Source organism: Dermochelys coriacea, chromosome 1, assembly GCF_009764565.3.
Source record: "Dermochelys coriacea isolate rDerCor1 chromosome 1, rDerCor1.pri.v4, whole genome shotgun sequence".
NCBI lineage: Eukaryota > Metazoa > Chordata > Testudines > Dermochelyidae > Dermochelys > Dermochelys coriacea.
The window spans coordinates 204,596,584-204,623,828 of NC_050068.2; the positions used below are offsets into that span (position 1 = coordinate 204,596,584).

General features: G+C 47.1%; 1 protein-coding gene across 1 annotated transcript in view; it reads left to right on the plus strand.

Moving 5' to 3' along the window:
• LOC119850126 (galactosylgalactosylxylosylprotein 3-beta-glucuronosyltransferase 1-like) overlaps positions 1–19,429 on the plus strand; it is a 46,314-nt gene extending 26,885 nt beyond the window's left edge. Inside the window, exons 2-6 of the mRNA XM_043512273.1 lie at positions 3,135–3,283; positions 6,532–7,067; positions 9,166–9,462; positions 10,046–10,153; positions 14,413–19,429. Of these exons, the coding sequence (XP_043368208.1) occupies positions 3,172–3,283; positions 6,532–7,067; positions 9,166–9,462; positions 10,046–10,132 (1,032 nt within the window). The 5' untranslated portion in view covers positions 3,135–3,171 and the 3' untranslated portion in view covers positions 10,133–10,153; positions 14,413–19,429. The remainder of the gene's footprint in view (positions 1–3,134; positions 3,284–6,531; positions 7,068–9,165; positions 9,463–10,045; positions 10,154–14,412) is intronic.
• Positions 19,430–27,245: the final 7,816 nt, after the last annotated feature.

Consider the following 27,245-nt stretch of genomic DNA (forward strand, 5'->3'; position numbering starts at 1 on the left):
AGTGAGGAGGTTGGCCGATGGAGTCTCCTGTGACTGTGGGGCCTATTTCCGATCCTCGGTCCGTTCACGTATCCGGGCAGAGTTCCTCTGGGCGGCGTCCTCTGACTCCCTTGAGGCCTTTGAGGAGCAGTGGGCGCTGTCCGGGGTTCTCTGCTCAGTGTCCCCGTCCGGTTCCCTTCGTTTGACACTTTGACCGCACTCCTGTCCCTGTTATTTTATTAGTTGTCCCCCGGAATTTTTTGGGCATCTAGGTCCTGTGGATCCCCCTTTTAGGCTGGGGGGGATCCTTTAGCGGTGGACAGGCTTCGCCCGCCCACTTCCCGGATCCCAATAAGACTACTTTTCTATTGCGGCGTTCTCTGACTCCCTTGACGCCTTTGAGGAGCAGTGGGCGCTGTCCGGGGTTCTCTGCTCAGTGTCCCCCTCCGGTTCCCTTCGTTTGACCCTTTGACCGCACTCCTGTCCCTCTTACTTTATTAATTGTCTCCCGGAATTTTTTGGGTATCTAGGTCCTGTGGATCCCCCTTTTAGGCTGGGGGGGATCCTTTAGCGGTGGACGGGCTTCGCCCGCCCACTTCCCGGATCCCAATAAGACTACTTTTCTATAGCCATCTGGCCTTGCCCCATCACACAGGGTAGAGATTATTATGACTCTGCTTACATGAGGAAGGGAAACAACTCCCATCTCACCTCTGTGTGGGAGTTATTTATTGTTATTATTTATTAATAACAACAACAACAACAACAATAATTTAAAAGTAATGAAAAGGTTAAAGACTTGGTCCCAGGAGGACTCAAACCTACAACACTTACTGTCATGCCCCTGGCTAGCTATCTCTGGTGCTTATATGGACCCCATTACTGTAGTATCACAGTGCCTCGCAGCTGTAATATATTTATCCTGACACCACCCATGTGAGCTAGGGCAGAGCCATTATTCCCATTTCAGACATGGGGAACTGAGGCACAGTGAGACTGAGTGACTTGTCCAGGGTCACACAAGAAAACTGCAGTGGAGAAGGGACTCGTACTCGGGTCACTCAGCTAATGTGCTAAACTCGCTCTCTTCCAGCATACTGGTATCAGGGCACTGCCCCTCCACAGGCTCTTTACCTGGAAGAGCAGAAAGGGGGGGGGCTGGGAGCACTGGGAGTTTAGGGGCCATGCTGATAGCAGCAGCTCTATGGTTTTCAGGAAGCGTGGTCACAGTCGCTGCTTTTATTGCACAGGGGAAACCTCAGTCTTTGTGGCTAATGAAAATTTTATTCCCTTAGGCCGCCAGGGGGAGCGCTGGTTCAGCCACTGGCTGGTAGATAGGCATGAGGGAAGAGGTCCACTGGGAAGGGCTCACTACATGCGCTCAGCACCCAAGAAGAATCCCCGAGGAACCAGCCCCAGGAGGGAAAAGGGAACAAAGGCTGGCACACAGAGGCACTCTGCTTACAGTGACAGTGATGAGTCCTCAGCTGACAACAGGCAGTGTGACTGCTGTACAACTCAGTGTGCGTGCATGGATTGCTGTGCTGCAAAAGGATTAAATCTCCGTTACTATGCTTGGCTTTTGCTGCCTGTGGCATAGCACAGGCAGCTTATTTAATAATGGGACTGGGAGCTTCTGCATCCATAGAGCTGAAAGGAGATGCTGGAAGTTGCATGGTGAATGAGGCAGGGGACTTCTGGAAGAAAAAGGATGGTCTTTGGTTATGACCCAAAACTGGCATCTGAATTGTGTCCTTGTTTCTGCCGTGGACTTTCTGTGTGATGGCGAGCAAGTCACTTCCATCAATGTTTTCAGAAGTGGCCACTAATTTTGGATACTTTGTTGAGTGACTGCCCAACCTGAGAACCCTAGGACCTGATTTTCAGAACTGTGGATCACTCGCAACCCATATTGAAGTCAACAGGAGCTGTAGCTGCCAGGGATACTGGAACAATTTGTACAGTGGGGGTGCTGAGAGCCATCGAACCAAATTATAAACCCTGTATATAATGGAAACCACTTCCAGTCAGGGGGTGCAACAGCATCCCCCACACCCCTAGTTCCAGCACCTTTGGTAGGTGCTCAGCAACTGTGAAAATTCAGGCCCAAGATGTCTCAAGTTGGACACCCAATGAATGAAGCACCCCAAATTAGTGGCCTGTCCTGAAAATGTGGGCTTTAATGACTCTGGGCCTCAGTTCTCCTCCTTTCACAGGGAAGTTTTAAAGGTAAATTCATTAATACCTGTGAAGCACTCAGATTCTGTGGTGATGAGAGCCATAGAAAAACCCATGAGGAGATTAATAATTCCATATGTAATGCATGGTTTGGATGATGTGTCATATATAATGCAGGGGACAGACAATGATTGAGGGGGATAAAAAGAAACATTGATTAACTACCCAAGTGGTGAACACCATCTTTGCTGTGCGATGAATGAGGCAGGGGACCTGTGCAAAAAACAGGATGTGACAGTAAAGACTGTATCAGAATTAATACGTATAAGGGAGTTGAATTAAAATTAAATTAGAATAAAGAATAGGAGGCATCTTTCAGCCCATTGCTGCATCTATCCGTTGTCCATTTGCTCTGCAGTTATTCAGCTCTTGTACACAACTGCAGGAATACTACAAATTTGGTACCTCAAGAGTCACATTTTCAACTAGCTGAAGTGTCACTACAGGGCTTAGAAGTTACCCCCCTGGGGTTGAATGGGTTCACTAACAGCTCTCTTTTGGCTGTTGTTTCAGATTGCCTGCAGATTCAGGAAGGCAAAAAACTGTGCATTGGGTACCCTAAATTCACATTTGGGAGGTATTCTTCACAACCATCAAGGATAGAAATCTGTTCTTTAAAAAAAATTACATGGAAGCTTGCACTCTGTAATATCTGAACGAGTTGTGGCAGGCAGATAAATACCTTAATGGCTCAGTTCTGGAGAGTGATGGAACTAGTCATGTGCTTACATTTAAACAGGGGCTTAAATGCTTTGCTGGATCGAGGCCAGAGTGCTCAGCACCGGTCAGGATCCACCCCTAGGTGAGCTGGACCTAGTCTGCTAGCTGCGTATCTGATAGCACTGAGCTAGCCTTTGCTGGCGTCTGTCACTCTCTGTACAAACACCAGGTGGCTTACCCATACTCTGTTCTGAAAGGTAGGGAGATGCCTGGGCGTTGGAAGCTCTTTGCAGCATGCTAAGGAGACGTAACCTTCTGACCACACTCCTGATCGTCTTGCCATGGGCTCTTCTTCTAACCTTGTGGCATCAGTACCCAGCCACCCGCTACCTCATCCTGCTGAGAAGTAAGTGCAAGCGACTCTTCACACAGTTACAGTTTGATCATAACTGTGTCACGGCCAGGGTGTTCGTGAAATGCATGCAAGGAATTATTGATGTGAGCGCTTGATAGGAAATGCTTCACTGAAAGGGTGAAACAAAGAGAAACTTTCCCAAAGGACCCCTCAGGGCTTGGCTTCTGCAATCAGCCAGGCAGTCCTTAAGAACACTCTCCGTTGTTTGGAGGAAGCCTCAGAGAGAAGCCCACTCTAGACACTATGGCTGAATGGCCCAGATCCTCCAAGGTTTTTAGGCACGTAAGTCCCATTGATTTCAGTAGGCTCTAGGTTCCTAAATACCTTTGAGGATCTGAGCCAGTCTGCTTGACGAATTCTTTTGTGCAGCAGAGCAACTAGTCTACAGTGGGATTTTTCCATAAACCCTCCCACCGTGGCATTGCTGCGGTGCAGCTCTTGTGTACAGAAGCTGCTGATGTTTTGTCATTTTATACTGTAGCCCTACTCAGAGCAAAGTTAGATGGCATGGGGCTTTAAACACGCACCTGGGGTCCTGACTGTGCCATTAATCCCCTTCTTTGCTACCACAATGGTGTTGAACTGGCGGAATAATTTAGGAAACAAATCTGTGAGAGTTAACACCCAGGCCCACCTGAGCTAGCCCATGCTTAGTATTGAGAATAATGGACGTCATACAGTCTTGTCATGTAACTTTAAGCTAAAGGGCATGCCAGGTAAAATACAGGGAACAGGCAGGACTCAGGATCAGCCTGCAGGCTGAGGGTAGAGCTATGGGCAAGAGAGAGAGCTGCTTTCTGGTTATCATAGAATCATAGAATATCAGGGTTGGAAGGGACCTCAGGAGATCATCTAGTCCAACCCCCTGCTCAAAGCAGGACCAATCCCCAATTTTTGCCCCAAATGGCCCCCTCAGGGATTGAACTCACAACCCTGGGTTTAGCAAGCTAATGCTCAAACCACTGAGCTATCCCTCCCCCCTATGGAATGGGACATAGTGTTGACTTGGCTGGTTTCTGCGAATGGAGTTGCTTGTGTGTAGCTTGCTGTTGTTTTTTCCCTCTCTGTTCAAAGTAAACAGGACTGAGGTCCATTTTGTGAATAAAGATAGACTAACAGGGAATACCTGGCGTCTGTGTCCCCAATTTCCTCTTCCAACCAAAAGATGGCCCACTGCAAAGCTCCAAAGCGTGCTACCACTCAGCAAAGAGGTAACAACAACAGTGGAGCTTCAGTTCTCACACCACTCTGCAATGCATGGGTGGGCCACAGAGCTTTTCCATCTAGGCCACAGGGCTGATTCAGTCACAGCAGTGACAGGTCAGCCATCAACCAATACCATTATGTAACCCCCACTTGTAATGTCAGCATCCTTGGGCGGGTCATCGGCAGCAGGGATTGAATTTGGGACCTCTGGATCTTACTGCATGAACCTCTACTGCTTCAGCGAAGAGAGCCTGCTCTGTTAGTCAATGCTCTGGCAGACTCATTAATAGCTAGGTGGCTTAGCCGTCACTAGAGGGGGACAGAGCACCATGCTGAGAGGGCGTAGATTATAGTGACTTGTAGATCCTATCCAAATTTTTCAACCACCACATTTTTTTAACAAAAAATGGCCTTTTTTCTAATTTGGAAATTTGAATAAATTTTTTGGAAAATGAACTTTTGGGTTGTTTTTTTGTTTAAAGGGTTTTTTTTCCCTTCTCCCCCTTTTGTCCTTTCCCCCGCTCCTTTTTCAGAGGTAAAATGTCGGGGGTGCGAAGGGGAGATAGGGAGAAAAATGAAAAACAAAAAAATGCATTTTAATGAAAAATTTCCAATAAACATTGTGACCCTCTGTACCTCAAAATACCACCACAATTGTCCACCAAGAGTATGGCACAAACATTTGTCATCTTTCCCTTTTGAAAACTGCAGAAGGAAATGACTTCAGAATTTTTTAAAAAAAGAAAAGGAGTACTTGTGGCACCTTAGAGACTAACAAATTTATTTGAGCATAAGCTTTCATGAGCTACAGCTCTGTAGCTCACGAAAGCTTATGCTCAAATAAATTTGTTAGTCTCTAAGGTGCCACGGGTACTCCTTTTCTTTTTGCGAATAAAGACTAACACGGCTGCTACTCTGAGAATTTTTTAAATCATTCACAAAAATGATTTTCCATTTTTCAATCTGCTGCAGTGACCTCCTCCACTGGTGTACCCTGGATCAGGCTTGTAGCAATGATGGAATAAATTCCTGGCTTGTTAAGTCTCTGGTTGCTTCCAAATCATTTGAAGGTCCTCAGTCCCTTGGTTAGATGCTCCCATTAGTACAAGTTCATCATAGTCCAGAGATCTGAGCAGGAAAGAGGCAAAATGGAGATGTTTCCAAAACCTTTTATATATATATACACCCTGCCTAAGACTCATGTAGAGTTTCCACTTTCCAAGACCTAATTAATTTTAAATCAGGGTGGGGAAACAAAGAGCACAGTTACAAAACAGGGTGACACATTCAGCACATTAAAGCTGTTTATTTCCATGTAGTCTCTTCGCTAGAGCTGATACAGGGTTTTCAAGTAACCAAGCAATATAGTTACTGTAGTTTCAAAGGTTGGGAGGGCAGGCATGGCTGGGAATCTCTTCATCTGAAGAAGTGATGCACAATATGATAAAGTTGCAGAAACTCTGCTTTCTAGCACATTTCCCTGAATGTCAGGGATGTTCAGACCCAAGAGTTTGGTTCATGACCCATCCTCTATACAAATTATTTCAGCTTTAGGAATGTAAGTTTAGCACAGTTCTGGCATATTTAACACGCCTCATGTTTGTTGGCTGTCGATTGCCTGTAAAGAGATTACTCTTACCTTGTACCGACAGCGCCACCAGTGAAGTCTAGGCAAAATTTCCTTTCTGCTGACATTTGGCACATCTTCCAGCTCTGAACAGGCTAGGTCAGGAGGAGCACAGGTCCTACCATTCACACATTTGAAAAACCACCTGTGTGGTTCTCAATCTATTCTCCATGGACTACAAGTAATCTGCAGGGTGAAACCTCTTGAGAACCAAGCAGTAGGGGGAGGGGAGAAATGGGCCTATGAAAGGATCGTTCTCTTATGAAGTGGTTTGCAGAATGAAAATGTTGTAGAGCCAGGGCCCTTACCCCAGACAGATCATAGGTAGTTATCAAATATCACCTAATGGAGCAGTGATCAGGCTGTGCTTTAATTTCTAACTTCCATCTTCTTCTTTTTGTCTCAGAAGAGACAGATGAAAATGCAACAGCTAAAGCTCACTTCAATAGCACATCCCCGTTGAGGGAAGAAGGGCTCCCATCATGCAGCTGGCAACAAGCCTCGGGGATGGCTCAAAAAGTCATCCAGAACTATGTGTATTCCCGGCCTCCCCCCTGGTCGGACACTCTCCCGACAATCTTTGTAATCACGCCCACCTACACCCGACCAGTGCAGAAGGCTGAGCTGACCCGGCTAGCCAACACCTTCCTACATGTGCAGAACCTGCACTGGGTGGTGGTGGAGGACTCACCCCGGAGGACCAACCTGGTATCCAACCTGCTGGAGAAGGCAGGGCTCAATTTCACCCACCTGAATGTGGAGACCCCACAGAGTCTGAAGATTAGCGGATCCTGGATCCCATCCCACAAGCCAAGGGGGACACTGCAGAGGAACCTGGGGCTGCACTGGCTAAGAGACAGCTTCAACATCACGCAGCCACCAGAAGGGGTGGTGTACTTTGCTGATGATGATAATACCTACAGCCTGGAGCTCTTTGAGGAGGTAGGAGCCATTGCACTTCATAAAAGAGAAGAACAAAATGTAGCTGTCGCTCATAAAGACCAGATCCTGCCCTGTGTTCTGCAGTTACAAAGGACCCTGACCCAGTGGTACTAGCATGGTTCTCCTGCACCAAGGGGGGAGGAGGATTTGGTAGCCCCACTCAAGGGCTCCACATCAGTGTGTGCCATGGAGCTCTACTCCACAGGGTCTCCTTCTGCCTTCACATGCACGGTGGTTGGGTGCAGGGCAGGTGAGACCAGAGAGCTGATAGCTATGTAAATGTACCAGCCATTTTTTCCCAGTGAGGAAGGAGTGCTCCAGCCATGGGATGCAGATGCAGGGCAACTCCACAGCTGCTCTGTGATCTGCATGGACAATTCCATGCCTCTTTAGCCCCTGCTAAGTCACATGACCATGCTGGTTCTAGGATATGGTGCTAAACCTTTGTGCCCATGGTGAAAGGCTCCTCTTACAAAGTCTGTTCTGGGAGGGGTTGTAGAGTGAATGCTGTAGACCAGTGGAGAGTCAGGGTGAACTGATTTGGTTTAAACAAGTCCCAAACAAAAACTTCACTCAAAACTCAAACCTGCCCTTGAGCACTTTATGGGGGTTGGAAAAAGTTTGGTCAACTTTCCAGTCCACCATTGTTTCCCTTTCCTCATTCCGCTGTACTCTTGGTCCCAGCTAGGAGAAGAAGAGCAAGCATGCAATGAGAAAGGGCTATCCTCTTAGTATTTCCAGCCCAGCTAGAAGCAGGAAGCCAAATCAGAAATTTCATGGGGAAGTCAATTGCTCTGAGTTGCCCAGTCTATTGCAAACTCAAGGGGATGATCATCCAGTAAGGTTCACCAAAGCGTAGGGCACCACCTGAAACACACATGCCTAAGTTATCCTATAGACTCCATTTCCAAACCTCAGAAGTTATTTTAGTCCCCTTGAGTAGGACAAGAAGCCTCATCATCCTTCATTAGTTCATCCTTTCCTGCATCCCCTGTGGGCACTCTTAGGGAGCCCCACACACTTCTAGGAGGTGGCCATGGATGGCATGGGTGAGAGCACAGAGCAGGTTGCTGGGGATGAGGACAAGGGAGTGTCATAAGAGGGTGGCTGGCTGTGGAGACTGCTTGAGTCAGTGGTAGGGTGGAGTCGGTGTGATTAGTAGGAACCTGAAGGCCTGGTCAGGGTTAGGTGGTTTAACAGCACTGGGAATGTTCATGTTCCTATGGAACAATCAACAAAAGGCCAATAAGAGGTTAGATAGGATCTGAACATTTTGGGAGGAGGGTAGGACTCTGTCTTCCCCCCTCTGTCTCTGGGGCACAGTATATGGCAGATGATTGGAGTGGAACAGTTAGGTGTTGAGCAGAGGAGAAAGAAAGAAAGAAAGAAAGAAAGAAAGAAAGAAAGAAAGAAAGAAAGAAAGAGGAGGAGAGGGAGGTAAAACTGACCTCAGATCTCCAGATCATTGCAATGTCACCTCCCTGGCCCATAGTATTGGTGGACAGAGTATCCTGCTAAGAACCATTTGGTTGCATAGGAAGGCACAGGTGGTAGGCACCCAGTGTCCATAAAACAGAGGAAGGTGAGATTGCTACTGTGGTCATGAATAAGGAGAGATTTACCTCTTAGTGATGGGGTGATGAAGGGGATGAATGGGAGTGAGGGTGAGTGGGAGAGTGGGGGTGATGGGAAGGTGGGGTGATGAGAACAGGGTTGCTTTGATTTAGCATTGTGAAGAAGGGGCTGGGGGATGGGAAGGTGGGCATGTGAGCATCAGAGTATGGTGTGGAGAAGGTACAAGTACAAAGTAAACAAAGTACTTTGGTGGGCAGGAGGAGTGGGGGTGATCATAAGGGTGAAATGGAGAGGAAAGGATGAGGGAAAGACTAGGGCAGTCTGGAGGCTGGAAATGAGAAGAAAGAAGGCAAAGAATGAAAAGGAGAAGGATGCAAGGAGTTAAAAGGGTGGTTTGCGCAGATGATGCTGGGGGAAAGGCGTCAAAGGGGGATAGAGCAGTAGGGGCATGGTACACATAGGGAGGTGGGGGTGAAATGACAGCATTGAACCTTTCACTACACTGCTTCTCTCTGGCACACAGATGCGCTATACGAGGAGGGTATCCGTATGGCCAGTGGCCTTCGTTGGGGGTCTGAGGTACGAGTCTCCCATAGTGAGCCCAGCGGGGAAAGTGGTGGGCTGGAAGGTGGTTTTTGACCGTAACCGGCCCTTTGCTATTGACATGGCTGGATTTGCAGTCAGCATCAGACTGATCTTGGAGAGGCCTCAAGCCACTTTCAAGCTGGAGGGAGTTAAAGGAGGCTACCAAGAAAGCAGCTTGCTGAAGGATTTGGTGACTATGGATGGACTGGAGCCCAAAGCAGCCAACTGCACAAAGGTCAGCATGACAAGGGATTTCAAAGCACAGCTCTCCCTTCTGGGGTCTACATGAAACCTCCAATATACTCCTTCCCTTCACCCCAGCATTTCAGCCCCCTGCTCCCCCTGTCATGGTTCTCCATCCTCCATTGCATCTGACCTTGCACCAAAGCACATCAGCACTAAACAATAGTTAGGCAAATCAGTTAATGTCTGTGAAGTTCTTTGCAGATGAAAAGCCATACGAGTCCAAAGAGGCATTATGGTTATTATGCATTATAATTATCGTATTAGAGTGGGTCCCAGCTGCAGAATTCAGATCCTGATTCCCTCCCCAATTCCAGGGCTTGTGGGGGGAAGGTTGATCTGGTGTCAGAACGCTCTTCATTGTTGTTGTTTGTTTCATTTATGTGCATATTAATTTGTTGGGCGTAAGAGCTCTAATAAACTCTGACCTCAGCTTTAACTCATGTCGCTTTCACCCAGACACCTAACACATTTCAGAGCCCTAACTGTTCAGGAACTAACACACAGGGATTTCTGTTCCTGATTTGTCCATGGAATCCAAAGCACCTGTGAACCCTGTGTGTGTTTCCCTGTAGATTTTGGTCTGGCATACCAGGACCGAGAGGCCAATGCTAGGTAATGAAGGCAAACATGGATTTTCAGACCCAAGAATGGAGGTGTAAATGGAGAGACAGCCCCAGGCTGTGAGTATCCCTGTGCCTTTGACCTTTGTACTGTTTTTGTTAATATCTCTCTGTAAACATCTATGTTCAGCCTAGTCCACAAACACACCCGCCCCAGACTGTTCTCTTATTACAGTTGTTCTCAAATTTTTGTACTGGTGACCCCTTTCACACAGCAAGCCTCTGAGTGCGACCCCCCCCCTTATAAATTAAAATCACTTTTAAATATATTTAACACCATTATGAATGTTGGAGGCGAAGCAGGGTTCAGGGTGGAGGCTAACAGCTCACGACCCTCCATGTAAGAACCTTGTGACCCCCTCAGGGGTCCCGACCCCCAGTTTGAGAACTCCTGTCTTATTAGATCTGTTGAGAATAGTTGACCGACAATGACTGAATGACCTCAGTGGCTTGCTCTTGCTGCTCAACATAGTTCCAGTGACTGCTGGTTGTTATTGGAAGGGAGTAATGTGACAAACACCAAATTTCCCAACACACTTTGGATTTCAGGTGACCTGGGGTGTGAATTCATGGATCGATATCTGTCCCTGAGGTTTTGATTCCATGTCAAAACCAAAGCCAGAAGGCTTTTTCTGGTTCTGATTCTGATTCTGATGTGACCTAAATCTTATGACATTACTCATCCGGCAAGATTTCCACCATTACAGCAGAAAAAAACCTTCAAATCCAGCTGATCTTGTGAGATTTCCATCAATTGCAGGGTCCAGTGGCCAATGTCCTGCCAATGCAGGGAGTGACACAGCAACTGTGCAGGGTTGCTAGAACCCAGGGACTACAGTAGCAATCACAGGAGGGGTACATAACCTCACTGCAGCCTACAGGAGAGGATTTTCTCCCCTCTGATCACTGCAGAGCCCACTCTGTCAAGCTGCTTTATTTGACACAGCACTTTCTGCCATGGCACACACCTGTTGCAAGGAGCAGTATGCTGAGTGACTTGAGACCCTGTACATGTGCTCCCTGTGTCAGCAGCTTTGTCCCCTAGTTTTTGTCTACACTGGGCTTCTTTGTCAAAATTCCCCGCCCCCCAGTTCAGCTCTACTAGTGGTAACCATAATGGCAGCTCTAGCGTAGGCAAGAAGGTAGTAGCTGCCAGTGTCTTAATCACTGTGTCATCTAGACCTGCTTTAAACCGGTGCTGATAATGCCAGTGCTGCCTCAAACCCTGTCCACACAATCACTCCCATCATTGCTGAACCGGGAAATGTAGAGTAAAAACCCAGCTTCTGCGCACAGCAACAGCGTACACCAGGGCTGTGCTTCTGTAACCCATCGGTGGTCAGTGTGTTACATGTCCCTCTTTGGGCCCAAGACACAGAGGACTGGGGCTGCTTCAGCCTGGCTCTAGCTCAAGCTGTAGGGACTGTTGTGTTTAGTTGCAGGGATCCTTAGTTCAGTAGCTGGTGTATCAGCTGAGATGGTGCTTGTCACTTACTTGTCATGGAAGACACTCAGATCTCACGGTCATGGGCAGCCATATAACCCCCTCCCCCCTACATAAACAGACTGATAGGTACTGTTCTGGCTACATGTTCTGTTGTGCAGCATACTCCATTATGGATGGAGGTCATGTTGGTTATACCTTTCCCCACTACTGTGCACCAAAAGGGACACTCTTTCTCTTCTGTATGCTGCTCTCTCCCTCTCTCATTTTTCCCCTGTCCAGGCACTGAGTCATCCTCTGTAACAAATGCCATGCCCGTGCCACATACTATCTAAGGGATGGTTTCCTGCAGATCATTTGTTATAAGAAACGATCTGCCACCCAGACAGGGTTGAGATATTCATGCACCACCAGTGGCTTCACTACTGGCAAGAGTTTTGTCCCTTTCTGTGACTGTCCTACCTAGCTCGTGTAGGCCAGATTCTCAGCTGGTGCCAATGGGGGCAGTTCTGTTGACTTCAGTGCCCACTTGCATCAGCAGTGAAATTGACTCAACATTTTCATGATCCATTCAAGGGCAGCTACTCCAATATTCCAGGCTGTATGTACCACCCATTCCAGTAGGGATCTCCAAAGCAGCAGATATTTGATGTGAAGACACTTCATTGAAAAGCCTAGCAGCCTCAGGCAAGGGAGACTGTATTGGGAAATGCATTGGGAGCCAGGCCACGTTGCAGTGCCCCCACTTAAAATTTTAACCCAGCACCACCAGAGGTGACTGTGCTGAACATCTGAGATCCCCCAGCTGCGTTCTTTGCCACTGTCCCTGATATCAGACCTGTTGTGTTTCAGAGCATACCTAGACTCAAGTTTATAGAGTCTGATGTGGAGAAGACAAAGGTAAAATATTTCCCCCTGATTTGATTCAGGCTTCTGCAGCTATAGTACTAGGCATATTTCTGTCTCTTAGTAAACATGTGGTGTCTCTCGCGTGGGGATTTGTCCCTGGTATGGGTTAGATCTGTCCAGCAGAGTCCAGTGTCTCTCTGAAGTCTCCCTCCCCTTCACTGTGATAGCTTAGATCCTGGGAATAAGGACCCAGGCAGACTATTTGCAAGGCTTCCTGGCACAGGCTACAGCAGGGGTGCACTTCTCTTGGATACCACAGGCATGGTGCAAAGTGACATACGAGTCATGTAGACCTCCCTCCAGCAGGTGCAACCATGAATACCATCTACTTCCTCCTTATCATATGCCCCTCTACCATTGAGGGTGTCTCACCAAATGAGCGCAGTGTGGTATTAATCTGTCAAGGAACACCATATTATCCATGCTAAAAGGACATAAAAAGGGCAAAACAATTATCCCCATGTCTTTGTCTCCCTTATTTATGAAGGATAAAGAAAGGCCTGGAAGTTTAAAAAGTTTCTTCTGGTTTCTGCACTAGAAATTCTGATTTTGTTCACCCTTGTGTACTCTATGGAGGACTGAAGAACTGATAGGATTAAGGACCACAAGTGAGGCCCTTAGCTCCCACTCCAACCCCTTTATGCTAGGCAAAAAGGCAGGCATGACATAAAGGGGCCTTAAAAAACCCATATCTGGCCAGTGAAGGATTCTCTCAGTGCAGGCACTGCAGAAGACAGCTATAAGGCTGTTCTTTGAGGACCACCTACAAACCTTGGCACAGAGGGTATGCTGGGGTGGGCTGGGAGTAGGAGGGGTGTGTCAGAAATGGGGCGATTCCTAGGGTTATCTAAGTTAGGGGCCCCAGAGCAGCTCTTGATAAGGAACACACAAAGACGGCTTAATGCCACCATGGCACCTCCTTCTTTTAGGCTAGAAGGGCTGGATTGGACCTCTAACAGGCAAAACACCGAATCTCACCCTATGTAATTAGTTGAGAGGAGAAGTGGTTATCATTCATCCTCCTTAAAAGGCTTTTAAAAACATTGTGTTGGTTAATGCTTTGAGATCTAGTGATGAAAATCAGCATACGAGTGAGATGTATATTATATGATTATTATTAAATACCTATTTACAAACACACTTCAGAGAAAAACACTTGCTGTTAAACATGCAGTTCCCAGTGCCCTGTGAATTAAGAGCTTAAGAAAGCTCACAAGCCACATTTCTGAGACCCCTCAGTAAGTCCTCCAATAAAAACAGGGACGTCTTCCTTCTATTCTTTTAATTTAAAAAAAAAAAAAAGGAAGGGGGAAAACATTATTCTGTTTTACGAAACCCTTTTGGCCCCCTTCTTGCATCTTAAGGAGCAAAAAAGAACACAAACCTTTTTTTTTTTCTTTGCAGCAGACGTGTGTGAGAACTGCCTAGGTGTTCTCTCTAATCTACCGTTACATTTTGATATCATCCATCTCCCTTCTGGGCCTGTTTCTTGATTAGAGTCAACACTTCACATGCTATATAAAATAACCATCCTTAAGTACAGTGTTACATGGGATCCTTGTTATACAGCAGCGGCTTCTTGCCTGTGTGGACAGGAAAAAATGATAGTGCTGCATTAGAGAACTATGATTTAACCCTGGCTAATACCCATCTATGCTTGATGTCAAAGAACCCATTGACAATGCAATTGCCCCTTGACCCAGCTATCACACTTTGTAGCATAAAGGGTACCCAACCATGCTTCAGTCATGCCCTCCAACTCTTGGACTTGTCCCAGGCTATAGCATGTTTAAAGAATACAGCCACTGTCCCTTTTTCTATCCCATGAAATGGAACAGTGTTGAACTGAGCCGAGGGAACACCCCGCTCAGAACCGAGTCTCCTGTTACAGTGTGTATGATGCAATCTTGAGGCATTTGGTCTGCATCCACACCTTTCTTACTCCATTTTTTGTTTGATTCTGCAGGGGTACAGGGGAGAGTTTATTCCCGAAATGTGTCAACAGCAGCCTCCCACCTCACCAGCTCTGCTCAGCACTTTGTTGAAACCTTGGAGGAGTGCCCAGGTTGTGGCCATGTCTACCAACACCCCCACTGCCCCAAAGTCAGTAAAAACCAGGGTCAGAGCTCATGTGGTGCCCCATGACCATACAGAATTTCACCTTTGACTTTATGCACTGGCCACCAATCCCTGGCTCCCTGCGAGAGCTCTCCTGGGTCCTGTGTTTTCAACCACTTGTTGGAAGACGACTTCATTAGAAACAATCTAAAAGCCCTGCTGTGCCAACTCTGGGCTGAAGCAACAGCATGCAGGCTGTCCAGTGGACAGAACGCTCAGTGTGCATTCTGGGTCCCCCAGCGAGGACATGAAATTTGAGCTTCTGCAAGGCTGATGGAGGAGGGAGATCTCGCAAAGGCACCAGGGAAAATCCATCAGCATAAGACAGGGATGTTTTCAAAACTGTGTGAAAGCAAATCCAGCATGAGGGGGTGTCCCTCTGAAGATGCAATACTTGGCCGGGCTGTCTCTGTCTGAGACACTCTTGGCCATAACACACACTTGGGCTGATGTCTAAGTGAGAGCACTTAACTCTACATTTCAGAGCTCAAGGAGGCACTTACATAACTCCTCTAAGGAACTGGGTGCTTGGGTGCTGATCTGAGAACCTCAACAGAGAACTGGGCTCCATGTTTGGAAACTGGGGCCACACAGTGTCGAATCCTCATGTGCCGAGTTCTTTGGATAAACACCTTCTCCCATGCCAGGGAGAGTTAGGACCTTACAATTCCTGTGCCTCACAGGCTGTCTTGCAATGTGTTCTCTCTGACACTGGAAAGCAAGGGATGGACTTTAAAGCCCTGTCCCCAGCACTGGAATCCTTGTTGCACTAGCATGAAGCCTTGGAGTTGATAAACAGTCTTGGATCGTATATATGGAATTCTTCTCTAGACTCCAGTCTAGAACCAGATCCCTAAGGAGTGGAGGGGAATGGACAGTGAGGAACCATGAGTCTCCGATCACCCTCCGTGAGGAAGGTCAGCGGGACAGAGAACACCACCCTCAAGAAACAAACCTTGAGGAACTGGAAGCGGGGGAGACAGTAAATGGCAACGAAACAGCAGTGAAAGTGACCAGGACTGAACTTTAAGAAGAATGTTTGGCAGCGTGAGCGGAGAAGTGACTGTGTCCAATCCGGAGCAAGCCTCATTCCCCTGGAGGGGCAGGACACAGGCAGCCTGGGTAGAATTCAAAGAAAGAGGAGGCAATAGCAACTGAGCTGAACAGAATTTAAAGCACAAGCGTTTGTACAGCGCATGTGCGTGGGAGGGGGGTTGTTACTCGGATTTCTACAGGAAGAGTCCTTGAACAATCCTAAAAATACCCTTTGATCACACCTTGAAAATAATTTTCCCCTCACGCCATAAAAAAAAACAAAGGCCCAGGCTTTCAAAATGCATTGAAGCTTTTCATGGCTGGGGGAATTGGAGCAGGACATGTTATGAGGAACTGAGTCACCCCCCAAAAAATTGGGCAGGCAGGAGATTTATCTATTTGTTGGCTTATTTAAATTATAGTCCTTTTCTGCCTATTTCCTAGTTTTTAGCCTGGATCATCTGACATGTTTATGAAGGAGTTCCCCCCTTTATCCCACACTCTTCTAGATCTCACTGAGGAATGGCAGATCTTGCATTCACTGCTGAAAAGTCATATAGTTCTTGTTCCCTGGGTTGTATTTTTTTTAACCGAGGTCTTTAATCAGCAAAATAATCAGAAGCACAGTAAATGAGGGGAGTAAATTATAAGGGAAAGAAAGATGCTTTATGTGAGAGGGACAGGCGGCATTAAGAGTGTGTCAAGTTTCCCCACTCTTCCAGCAGTTGCAGCCTGGGCCAAATGTGTGCAAATGATTGCCCCAGTCAGAACATGTCCCCCATACAATTCTGGGAAGCTCCTGAGAAAAGGACCACTAAAAAATATCTAAGGAGTAGAGATGGGCCTTGTCCCACTCTCATGGAAGTCAGTAGCAAAACTCCCACTGCTCACTTTGATGGGAGAAAGTGTAAAAGGGAAAGCGGAAGAGTAATGAAACATATCTGAACAGAAGGCACAAGAGATAATGCAAATAGAGAAACTGAGAGAGGCCTCAATTTAAATTTGGAGGGTCTCAGGTCAGCGTCCACATCACCAACAGACCACCATTTTGGCCATCTCGGTTTGGAGGTTAAAAAGTGAATAGGCCATGGAGACTGAACTCCCCACTTGCTCCTAGAAAGAGTCCTTCCAGGGTAGGGGTGTGGCACATGGGCGGGGCGGGGGCGGGTCGTGAGGGAAGCCTTTCTCTGCCATTGCCCATGCTGTACCTATCCTGGATTCAGAGGTGATCAGTATCTAGGGTTATCCGTTGTCTGAGCTCTGCGGTCCCTCCCTCATCTGAGTGGGTGGGCCTTTCATTCTGGTGGGCCCAACCCACCAATCCCAGTCATCACATAGTCTAGCTCCTTTTACCAGCACTAGACTGACACCAGCATTAAAAAGAAAAAGTGACCTTTTTGCCTCCTTTGTTTCTGGTATAAATGAATGAGCAAGAGAAAGGAAATAAAGGGGCTGATTTAAGATCTTTCATTTTCCCATGGAGCCAGGATGCCCCTCCACTAGTAGGGCAGGGTCATTGCCAAGAGGAAGTGACATTGTTCAGTAAAACCCATTAACTAAGGAGAATTGTAAAATCTGGTTCAAGCCTTGCTTAGGGCCCTAAGTAAAACAATGGAGTTGTTTTGAGTGTAGTACCTAGTGAATGTTTCTATCTAGGTTCTTACATGGCCCTCATCACCATAGTAACTGAGCATCTCCCAGGCACTGGTGGATTTTTTTATTCTCACAGAAACCCTGCAAGAAAGCAAAGTATTATTTTCCCCATTTTACATATGGGGAACAGGTACAGAGAGACAGAAGCCAACTCTACACGATAGACTTCTTGCTGGCCTAGCTGTGTTGGTCAGGGGTGTGACAAGGTGTGATCTCTGACTGACAGAGCTGTGCTGGCCAAAGCCTGTAGGGAGATGCAGTTACACCAGCAAAACTGTGCCAGTGTAACGCTGTAGGGTAGATGCAGCCTACAGCAAAGGAAGGGGTTTTTCTGTTGCTGTAGGAACACCACCTCCCTGAGTGATGGAGCTAGGTTGATGGAAGCATTCTTCATAGAATCATAAATTCTTGGAAATATAGGGCTAAAAGCGACCTCAGGAGGTCATCAAGCCCAACCCTCTGTACTGATGCAGCACCAAGTAAACTTCAAGTAAATTCTTCCATTGACCTAGCTGCGTCTACACTGAGGGTTAGGTTGGCATATCTATGACATTCAGGGTTGTGGATTTTTCAGACCCGAGTTACATAGCTATGTTGGTTTAAATATTAAGTGTAGACTGGGTCTTCAATGGCAAAAAAAATAATCCTTTTGCTGGAATAGCTTATATCAGTCTCCCAAGCACAATAAGCTACACCAGCAGAAGGACTTTTGCCAGCACAGCTATGTTGGCAGAAATCACACCCGTAACCAACATGGCTAGGCCTCAGTGGTAGAGCCAGTAATTGCATCAGGCTACAGTCCAATCTGGGGGTCTGTAATCACAAGACCTTTCTATCAGTCTGCACAACTGGTTGTTTCTTCCTAGAAGAGACTAAGGGTAGCAGAGAGTGCTAGTAGGAACTCACATTCGTTTGCAGAGCTATGAGAAGGTCAAAGACTGGAAGAGCAAGAGGTGCCACATGTTAGGATGGCAGCTTTTCAGGAAGATCCCAGGAGTGGGACAGCAGTGAGTGCTGTATGTCAGGTTTGAGATGCCTAGTTGGAGTTGGGAAGGGTAGATACAGGACTGGAACAACAGGGGAAACTATGGGTCTGGCTTGCTGTACTAACGATGTGGGGAAAGCGTCACAGCCCCTGGATTTAAGCAGCATATTCGTGTCTGATGTTCATATTCTCTGCAATGCATTGGAATCACTAAACAAGGAATATTATTAACCTTTCCAGTTGTAACAGCAGAAAATAATGTTAACAAGAGAGAAAGAATGGCCAGGAAGTCATCCGCAATGGTGGTTTGTTTATAGTGAATGGTACTGGGGCAATATTAAACGTGCCGTGAAACAGTTAATATAGAACTGTGGTCTTGCTTACAGTGCAAGCAGCTGCCTCCTTCCAAGAAAAGACAGTGACTTTATAATAGAGAATATACTGTGGAGGGAGCCTCTGTTCTAAGTCAGAAGGTTTCCAAGGGCCTTCTCTTGAGTACAGTCTTCATCTGATGCTAGACCCATGAGGGAGGAAAGATAGTATACAGTTTCCTTCCTCCAGGGCTGTGGAGGCTGCCGGTGTGATGGGGGTCAGGGATAAAATGGAGGGGAAGATAATTACATTGTCTAAATTCCTCAGATCATGGCTTCTCCACGCCAGCCTGCTCTTAAGGTGACATAGACCTTAAGGCTGGCAACATTGAAAACTAAAGTGACCCATAAAAGAGCCACTCAGAGACGCAACCGGGGTTGGGGTTGCTTACCTCTAAGAGGCCATTACTGATGAGTTGCCTGTCTGTCTGTCTTCACTCAAAGAGGGGGCAATACAATTAAGGAAGTGGATGAGTGGGAGATGGACATGTAAGGACAATCAGCTCTGAATCACAAGGTAGAACAGGAGGGACCAGGAAAGGATTCATAAAGTTGAAAACCTGGTGGTTCTCCATCTGAAATCTTTCTCCCTTCAGTTTTTCTTCACACGGCATTTTGTATACGTTTTGGTTTACTCCACTGACTATTCTAGAAGGGAGGCCCATCTCAGGCCCTACAGGACTGGCATAGAAATGTTAAGGCAGTAAATCCCAAACTGTGGACCACAGAGCACTTGGTCTGTGGTGAGCTGGCTTCTTTCATGGTTCTAATCTCCTCAGTGTTTCCACCTGCTAAATCAGATTAAAATAAATTAAAAATACATGTACTACTTTCCTAATATTATTTTTCCATGCAAGCAATTGCTGTGATTTCCGTAAGAGTGTTCCACAGCTGTGAATCAGAGGATTGGATCAAGGCAACTGCAAATGAGAGAGGAAGTCTGGCTTGTACAGTTGTGAATGAGGGGTTGGAGGTGGGTCTGCATGATGACAAATCAGTGAGAAGTGGGGGCTGTGTGATCAGGAATGGGTGGGGAGATGAGGGCTGAATGATGGTGAATGGGAGAGCAGATGAGTCCAACTGATGATGAATAGGAGATGCTCCACACAATCACAGGTGGGGGGGGGGGAGAGAGGAGATGGACACTTAGACAAGCTCTGTATTAATACATGCCACGTGGGCTCTATTTTGACAGAAAGATGAGAGCTTCCTGAACCAATGGTAAAATCACTGATAAAAGTGTGGCCCACTCCTAGGAGTTCATCAGGAGTAACACGATTTTGGCCACCGCTGCAGCCAGTCTCAAGATGAATCCAGAGGCGCTTGCCATCATGGGAGAACTTCAGCCCTGCCTGGGAGGGTGGGGTCTGAAGTCCCCTATGATTGGCTGCCTTCCCCACTGCCCTGCCTTCTGGAGAAGAGCAGCCAATCAGGGCTGCTGCAGGAGGCAGGAAATAGTCTCACCCCTCCCCTCAGGAGCCCAGAGGAGTTTTGAGCAACAGAGGCACCATTCTTACAGGACTGGGGAAGAGGGAGCGAAAAGAGCCCAGCAGCTCAGGTGGGCTCCACTTCCCCCTTCCCTTCTCCATCCCTGCAATGCCAAGCCTGGAAGGGAGAGAGGGGCAGTGAAGAATCCATGGAGTTGGAGCTTCCCCCAGGCAAAGGCCCACTTAGTTATGTCACATGTTCACATCTGCAGAAAGGTCACGAAAGAAGCAACATGGGACTTGCCAGCTATGATTATAGCGCCAGGATGGCCAAATTTACTGACCCTGCGAGCTGCATATGATAATCTTGAGAAGTTTGAGAGCTGGACTCACCTGCCAGGGCTTGGGCCTTCAGCCCCGCTCCTGCTAAAGCCCCAAGCTGGGGCCTGGCAGGTGCCTTCTGGGGGGCTGAAGCCCTGAGACCCCCCCTCCCTGCAGAGCAGAAGCCCATAGCGCCACCACCCAGCCACAGGGCAGAAGCCCTGAGCTTTCCCCAACCTCAGTCTGGTAGATGGAGAATAGAGTGGGGACGTAGGGGGCTCTGCGAGCCACACTAACTATAAAAGAGCTGCACGCTGCAGTTTGGCACCCCTGCTATAGGATCTGTATTGCCAGAAGCCAGCAAATACCCTGGTGAAATGGAAAACCCTCCCAAAAGGAAATTGCAGCAGTGTAAGGCAGCCAAAACCTCCTTCGAACTGTGGAGCATGCGGCCCACACAAACAAGATCCCCAAAGGAGGACTACACTGCATGAGTCAGGCAGCTGAGGTCTTTTACAGTGAAGGGATTAAAGCTGCCTTCCACTCTCCCTGACACTATCCCTATGGGGGGAGCACCAGCTGCCCACCCCTCCTGAGCCCAGCGGCCCTCACCGTCAGTACCATTTGCATCTCGCTGCACCAATCTCCCTCCTATGCTTTCCCAACAGAACTCAGAATTCACTTCAAAGAACCGCCTGTGTGGATCAGATCTGGTAAGCCAAACTAGACACAGGCAATCCACCTAGGGGTAGTTTTTTTTGAAGTCCTCAAGTACATAACTCACTCATAAAATCCAATGGACAGAACCCACTTCTCATCATTGCATGGCAACAAGGGCTATCCCCTGAGAACACACCTCTAATGGAGCCGGTTACCACCTCACCTTTAACTAAGGAGCCAGTCCTGGACTCTGCATTAAGCCGGCACCCTTAGGATTAAGGCAGACAACCACTGTGCTGCTTTTCACAGGGAACAAGGCCTGGTATAGATCCCATGGGGGAGAAAGAGAGAGAAAGTGGAAAAGAATGAATCTCATTAAATGGTGTGAGGTACTTTTCTCATTCTTGTGTCAAGTTCAAGGCAGAATTACACTTGGAAGGAGGGGGACGGTGAAGGCCCCCTGGGACGTCCACAGTCCCTTGCACAAACTTAATTTCAGGCTCTGCTGAAGCTCTGCATTTTATAGACAGACACACACATGCATTTAATTTTTCAGGCAGCTGCATGAAAATGAGAAAGACAGACCTTTGGCTGTAAAGATAGCCCTGCGCCTGGTGCTTAAATAGCCACTCTAGCATTGTTTCTCTCCCCCTTCACACACACACCCCCCCGTGCCACTGCAGCTGAGCTCAGGCAATATTAAAATGCCTGCCATCTTCCTAGCACACTTCAGTGGAGCCAGTTAATTATTTTTTTTAAACAGTTAACTTTTCTTTCCAGACATTGCAGGTTTCTAAAGCAGCATTCACAGTGGGAAATGGTGAGCGGCTCAGCGGTTTGGTCTGGGGTGGAGCCGTGAAGTTCTGACCCAGATGCAGATCCCAACTCCAAACTTCCTCTCTATTTGCGGGATGTGTGGAGGAGGGATTCTTATTCAGTCATTAAAGCAAAAATAGCTGGGATCTTGCTTCTGGTTTAATGGGAGCTTGGGACAAAGGTTCCAGGTGACTCAAACATCCTGACAGTACAGGGTTATAGTGTTACCTCTTTGACCCAAGCAGTTACCTGTGGGGTACAGTTAGGAGCAGAAATGGTTGATGAGTCAGGTATTTCTTTGATTCAATCCTGTTTATTTAAAAAGAATGTACAGAAGCCTGTTTAAAAAAAAAAAACAACCAAAACTCAAATTACAGGAGACAGTTTCTTAGCTCACAGTTCTAAGCTCCTTTCCAGCCAGCACTTAGCCCAAAAGCGCTCTCTCAACTTTTTTTCAGGGTTGTTTTTTTTTTTTAACCACTGCCTCTGTAACTGTATTCTTAGCTTTATGCAGCTTCTTTCTCAGCTTCTCACTGGTGTTTCTCTCTGCTGCTCTCACAGTAGACTCACAAGCTCTATCAGTCAATGCTCCCAGCCCCTGCATTTGCTTTGTCAGTCCCCAGGGAAACCACTTGGTCCACATGGTTCAGCTTCTACTCAGACCTTCCCATGTGGCTAGGGTTTGAGTGGTTTCCCATTGTTTCAGCTATGTGCTTCCATAAAGGTGTTCAGTTACTTATCCTAAATGAGAGGCAGCTGTTACACCTGAATGGGAGGAAGCTGTTAGAGCTTCAACAAGCTCTAACACAGGGATCTCAAACAAACCACCACAAGGGCCACCTGAGGACCAATACATTGGTCCGAGGGCCGCATCACTGACACCTTTTCATACAACGACACAAAAGTATAGTCAAAAATGAAGAGTAATAATAGTATGCTATTAAAAGTCAATGTATTGACTTTTTAAAAACTGTAATGTGAAGAGGGGTTTTAATAAAATATAAAACACCTCTAACTATTTCTTATGTGGTCAGTAACACTGATGATGATCTACACTCACAGTCTATCAACATAGCTGTAATGGTAGGAACTATTCATACAAAATACGTTGCCACTTTTAACATTCTTCCCAACTACTCCCAGCAAAGAATCATACTTGCTGGACTTCACACCTCAGACTGTTCATCTAGTCCATGAGGCCCCACCCTTGCCCTGCCTCTGCCAACCCCTTCCCAAAAGTCCCCACCCCAAATCCCTGCCTCTTCTCCACTGCTTCCCCTGAGCATGCCACATCCCCACTCCTCCCCCATCCCGGAAAGTCCTAAGTACCGCAAAACAGCTGTTTGGCGGCGGGAAGCACTAGGAGGTAGGCAGAGGAGCAGGGACACAGCACACTTGTGGGGGGACGGGGTTCCTACTTGGTGGTGAGGGTTTTGCCTAAGGAGTCCTAGACACAATTTGACCCTTCTCTCTCCACCGTTTAGACTGATCAGGCTCAACTGAGCGTCCTCCTTTCATTCAGTGATCACTAGAGCTGAAATCACTGATAACCAGCTACTGAGCCTTAGATCTGCTGCGGGGCAGGGCTGCAGTGTAAGAGACGGCATCATCTGCACTAACCGTGAGGTTCCACACTATGCTTTGAAATCACGGAGAGCTGGGTTAAGTGGTGGAACCTCAGGCCTTTACGTTGCAGCAGAGACACAGCCGTAACAAAGCGCAGCGGCCAATGGCGGTAGCAGCGCCAATGGCAGCAGCAGTGAAGGCAGAGAGAACAGGGGCCTGTTGCAATGGCAGTGCAGTGGCTGAGGCTCATTGCTTTACCTCCCAGGGCGGGAGGTGAACTCACGTGAATGCACCTCTGAACTCTGGGTCTTCACTTATCAAGGACAGCAACTGTGAGTGGGGGGCAGTGGAGGGAGAGAGGAGTGGCATGTTAAAGGAACATTTGTCCTCGGACTTTCACACTACAAGGTGAGAAACTGAGGCATAGGACACTTCCCAGCATACTCTGGGGTGGGCGTTTGCTCATGGTCATATGCTTTCAAAATGTGGCTGTGGGGTTTTCCCAAATTAATGTTGGGTTCCTTTCCCCTTTTTATTAAACCTCTTCTTTGCTATACACAGACTTGTGAGTGGGAAAGTATTGCCTCTTAGAGGCGCCACAGTGTTTAATTTCCCCAGATTACTGGGTGGGGGCTTGAGCCGGTTCTGTTTTATACTGTTAAGAGGAACCCCTAGATATTGAACCCGGCCCTTGTTGCTGCTGACTCCACCTGGCAGAAGGGTTACAGGAGTAAGCATATGCTAGCTGGCTGCTTGGCATGGTGTTAATCTGGCCACTAATGCATTAATTTCCTCACAGTGTATACACATGGATTGAGGTGGAGGCCAGGTGGCTGCTGTCTTCCCCATTGGCTGGTTGTGCTTGGGAACTGATCAAGGGTGATTATCACTGCAAGTACTGAGTGTATGATGGCCATTTTAGGCTGGCTGAGTCTGAGCTTTTAGGTCTGCCCAAAACTAAAGTCCTTCCTCATCAGTTGAGGAGGAACCACCACTGGACCCAAGCCTCAACTAAGTACGGGGGACAACAAATGAAAGAAACAGGAGGGAGGTCAGAGGTAGAGAATCAGGGTCCAATGCGGGCCTATAAAGGTAGCCAGCCAGTCAGGCAGCGGCACAGACAGCTGCAGCGGCACAGGAGCTAGCAAACAGAGCTCTAAACAGGGGAGTTTGGATTGTGGTGCTTGTTTGGGGTTTGCTTTTGCTGGGGGGTGTGTGGTCTTTTTGGTGTGGCTTGTGTTTCCCAGATTAACAGGATTTAGGTGGGAAGGCGATGACAGATACAGAGGCAGCTGTGGGAGTGACTCCTGTAGTGAAAGACACATGGAGGATGACTGGATGTGGAAGCTGTGGTATGTACATGATCCTGGAGGGGGGACCTGGTAAGAGTTTTTTCTGCATGAAATGCCGTCCGATAGAGCTGATGGAGGAAAAGATCCGAGGTTTGGAGATGCAGGTGGAAAGTCTGGTTGAGTTTAGGAAGGGGTTTGAGCAGATGATGGAGCAAAGACATGAGGTATCTGAAGGGAAAAGCTCGGACTCACAGATGGAAGCAGGGCTGGGGAATTTTGAGGAGAGACTGGATGAGGAAAGTGGTCAGTGGAAACATGTGACTCAAAGAACCAGGCAGAGAAAAAGACGGGCTAGTGAAGGAGAAACAGAGCTTAGGAACAGGTTTGCAGAGTTGGAAAATGAAGAAGGGGCTCAGCAGGTACTTGTTGAAGGTGGAAGGGTAAGGAAGAAGAGAAGAGAGGCTAGTCCTATAGAAAAAGGGGAAGAGTCAAGGGAGACTACACCAAATATGAGCCCCAGGAGGATACAGGATGGGTTGAAGAGGATTGTAAGGGAAAATAGGAATGGAAAGAACTTGCAGCCAGAGGGAACAGGGGAGAGACTGGAGAATAGCACTGTCACCAGGAAAAGGCAGGTCTATGTGATCGGGGACTCTTTATTGAGAAGAATAGACAGGCCTGTAACTAGAGCTGATCCTGAGAATAGAAGGGTGTGCTGTCTTCCGGGTGCTAAGGTACGGGATGTAGACCTGAGGTTGAAAAGGATCCTAAAGGGAGCGGGAAAGAATCCCCTAATTATCCTTCATGTGGGAACAAATGATACAGCCAGATTCTCGCTGGAAAGTATCAAGGGAGACTATGCTAGGCTGGGGAAGACGCTTAAGGAAATTGAGGCTCAGGTGATCTTTAACGGGATCCTTCCTGTTCCTAGAGAAGGGCAACAAAGGTGTGACAAGATTATGACTGTCAACATATGGCTTAGGCAGTGGTGCTATAAGGAGGGCTTTGGGATGTATGGCCACTGGGAGGCATTCACAGACAGAGGTCAGTTCTCTCGGGATGGACTTCATCTGAGTAGGGAAGGAAATAGACTTCTAGGATCGAGGCTGGCACAACCGATAAAGAGAGCTTTAAACTAGGAATTGGGGGGAGATGGATGGGAGATGTCCAGAAAATCTCCACGCCAGATTTTAGCATTGAGAGGGAAGAAGATGAAGTAAGAAAGGATACAGCCATGGGTAGGAGAATGTATATAAGGAGCGAGGGCGGTGTGGATACTAGTCTAATAGGTTCTACTGGCTGTAGAATGACTGTGCCTAATAGGGTACAAAATGTGAGCGAGTCCAAACAGCAAAAATTAAGATGTTTGTACACCAATGCGAGGAGTCTAGGTAACAAAATGGAGGAACTAGAGCTACTGGTGCAGGAAGTGAAACCAGATATTATAGGGATAACAGAAACATGGTGGAATAGTAGTCATGACTGGACTACAGGTATTGAAGGGTATGTGCTGTTTAGGAAAGACAGAAACAAAGGTAAAGGTGGTGGAGTAGCATTGTATATCAATGATGAGGTAGAATGTAAAGAAATAAGAAGCGATGCAATGGATAAGACACAGTCCGTCTGGGCAAAAATTACATTGGGGAAGAAAACTAGTAAAGCCTCTCCTACGATAGTGCTTGGGGTGTGCTATAGACCTCCGGGATCTAATTTGGATATGTATAGAGCCCTTTTTAATGTCTTTAATCAAGTAAATACTAATGGAAACTGCGTGATCATGGGAGACTTTAACTTCCCAGATATAGACTGGAGGACCAGTGCTAGTAATAATAATAGGGCTCAGATTTTCCTAGATGCGATAGCTGATAGATTCCTTCATCAAGTAGTTGCTGAACCGACTAGAGGGGATGCCATTTTAGATTTAATTTTGGTGAGTAGCGAGGACCTCATAGAAGAAATGGTTGTAGGGGACAATCTTGGCTCAAGTGATCATGAGCTAATTCAGTTCAAACTAAATGGAAGGATTAACAAAAATAAATCTGCAACTAGGGTTTTTGATTTCAAAAGGGCTGACTTTCAAAAATTAAGGAAATTAGTTAGGGAAGTGGATTGGACTGAAGAACTTATGGATCTAAAGGTAGAGGAGGCCTGGGATTACTTTAAATCAAAACTGCAGAAGCTATCAGAAGCCTGTATCCCAAGAAAGGGGAAAAAATTCATAGGAAGGAGTTGTAGACCAAGCTGGATGAGCAAGCATCTTAGAGAGGTGATTATGAAGAAGCAGAAAGCATACAGGGAGTGGAAGATGGGAGGGATCAGCAAGGAAAGCTACCTAATTGAGGTCAGAAGATGTAGGGATAAAGTGAGAGAGGCTAAAAGTCGAGTAGAGTTGGACCTTGCAAAGGGAATTAAAACCAATAGTAAAAGGTTCTATAGCCATATAAATAAGAAGAAAACTAAGAAGGAAGAAGTGGGGCCGCTTAACACTGAGGATGGAGCGGAGGTTAAAGATAATCTAGGCATGGCCCAATATCTAAACAAATACTTTGCCTCAG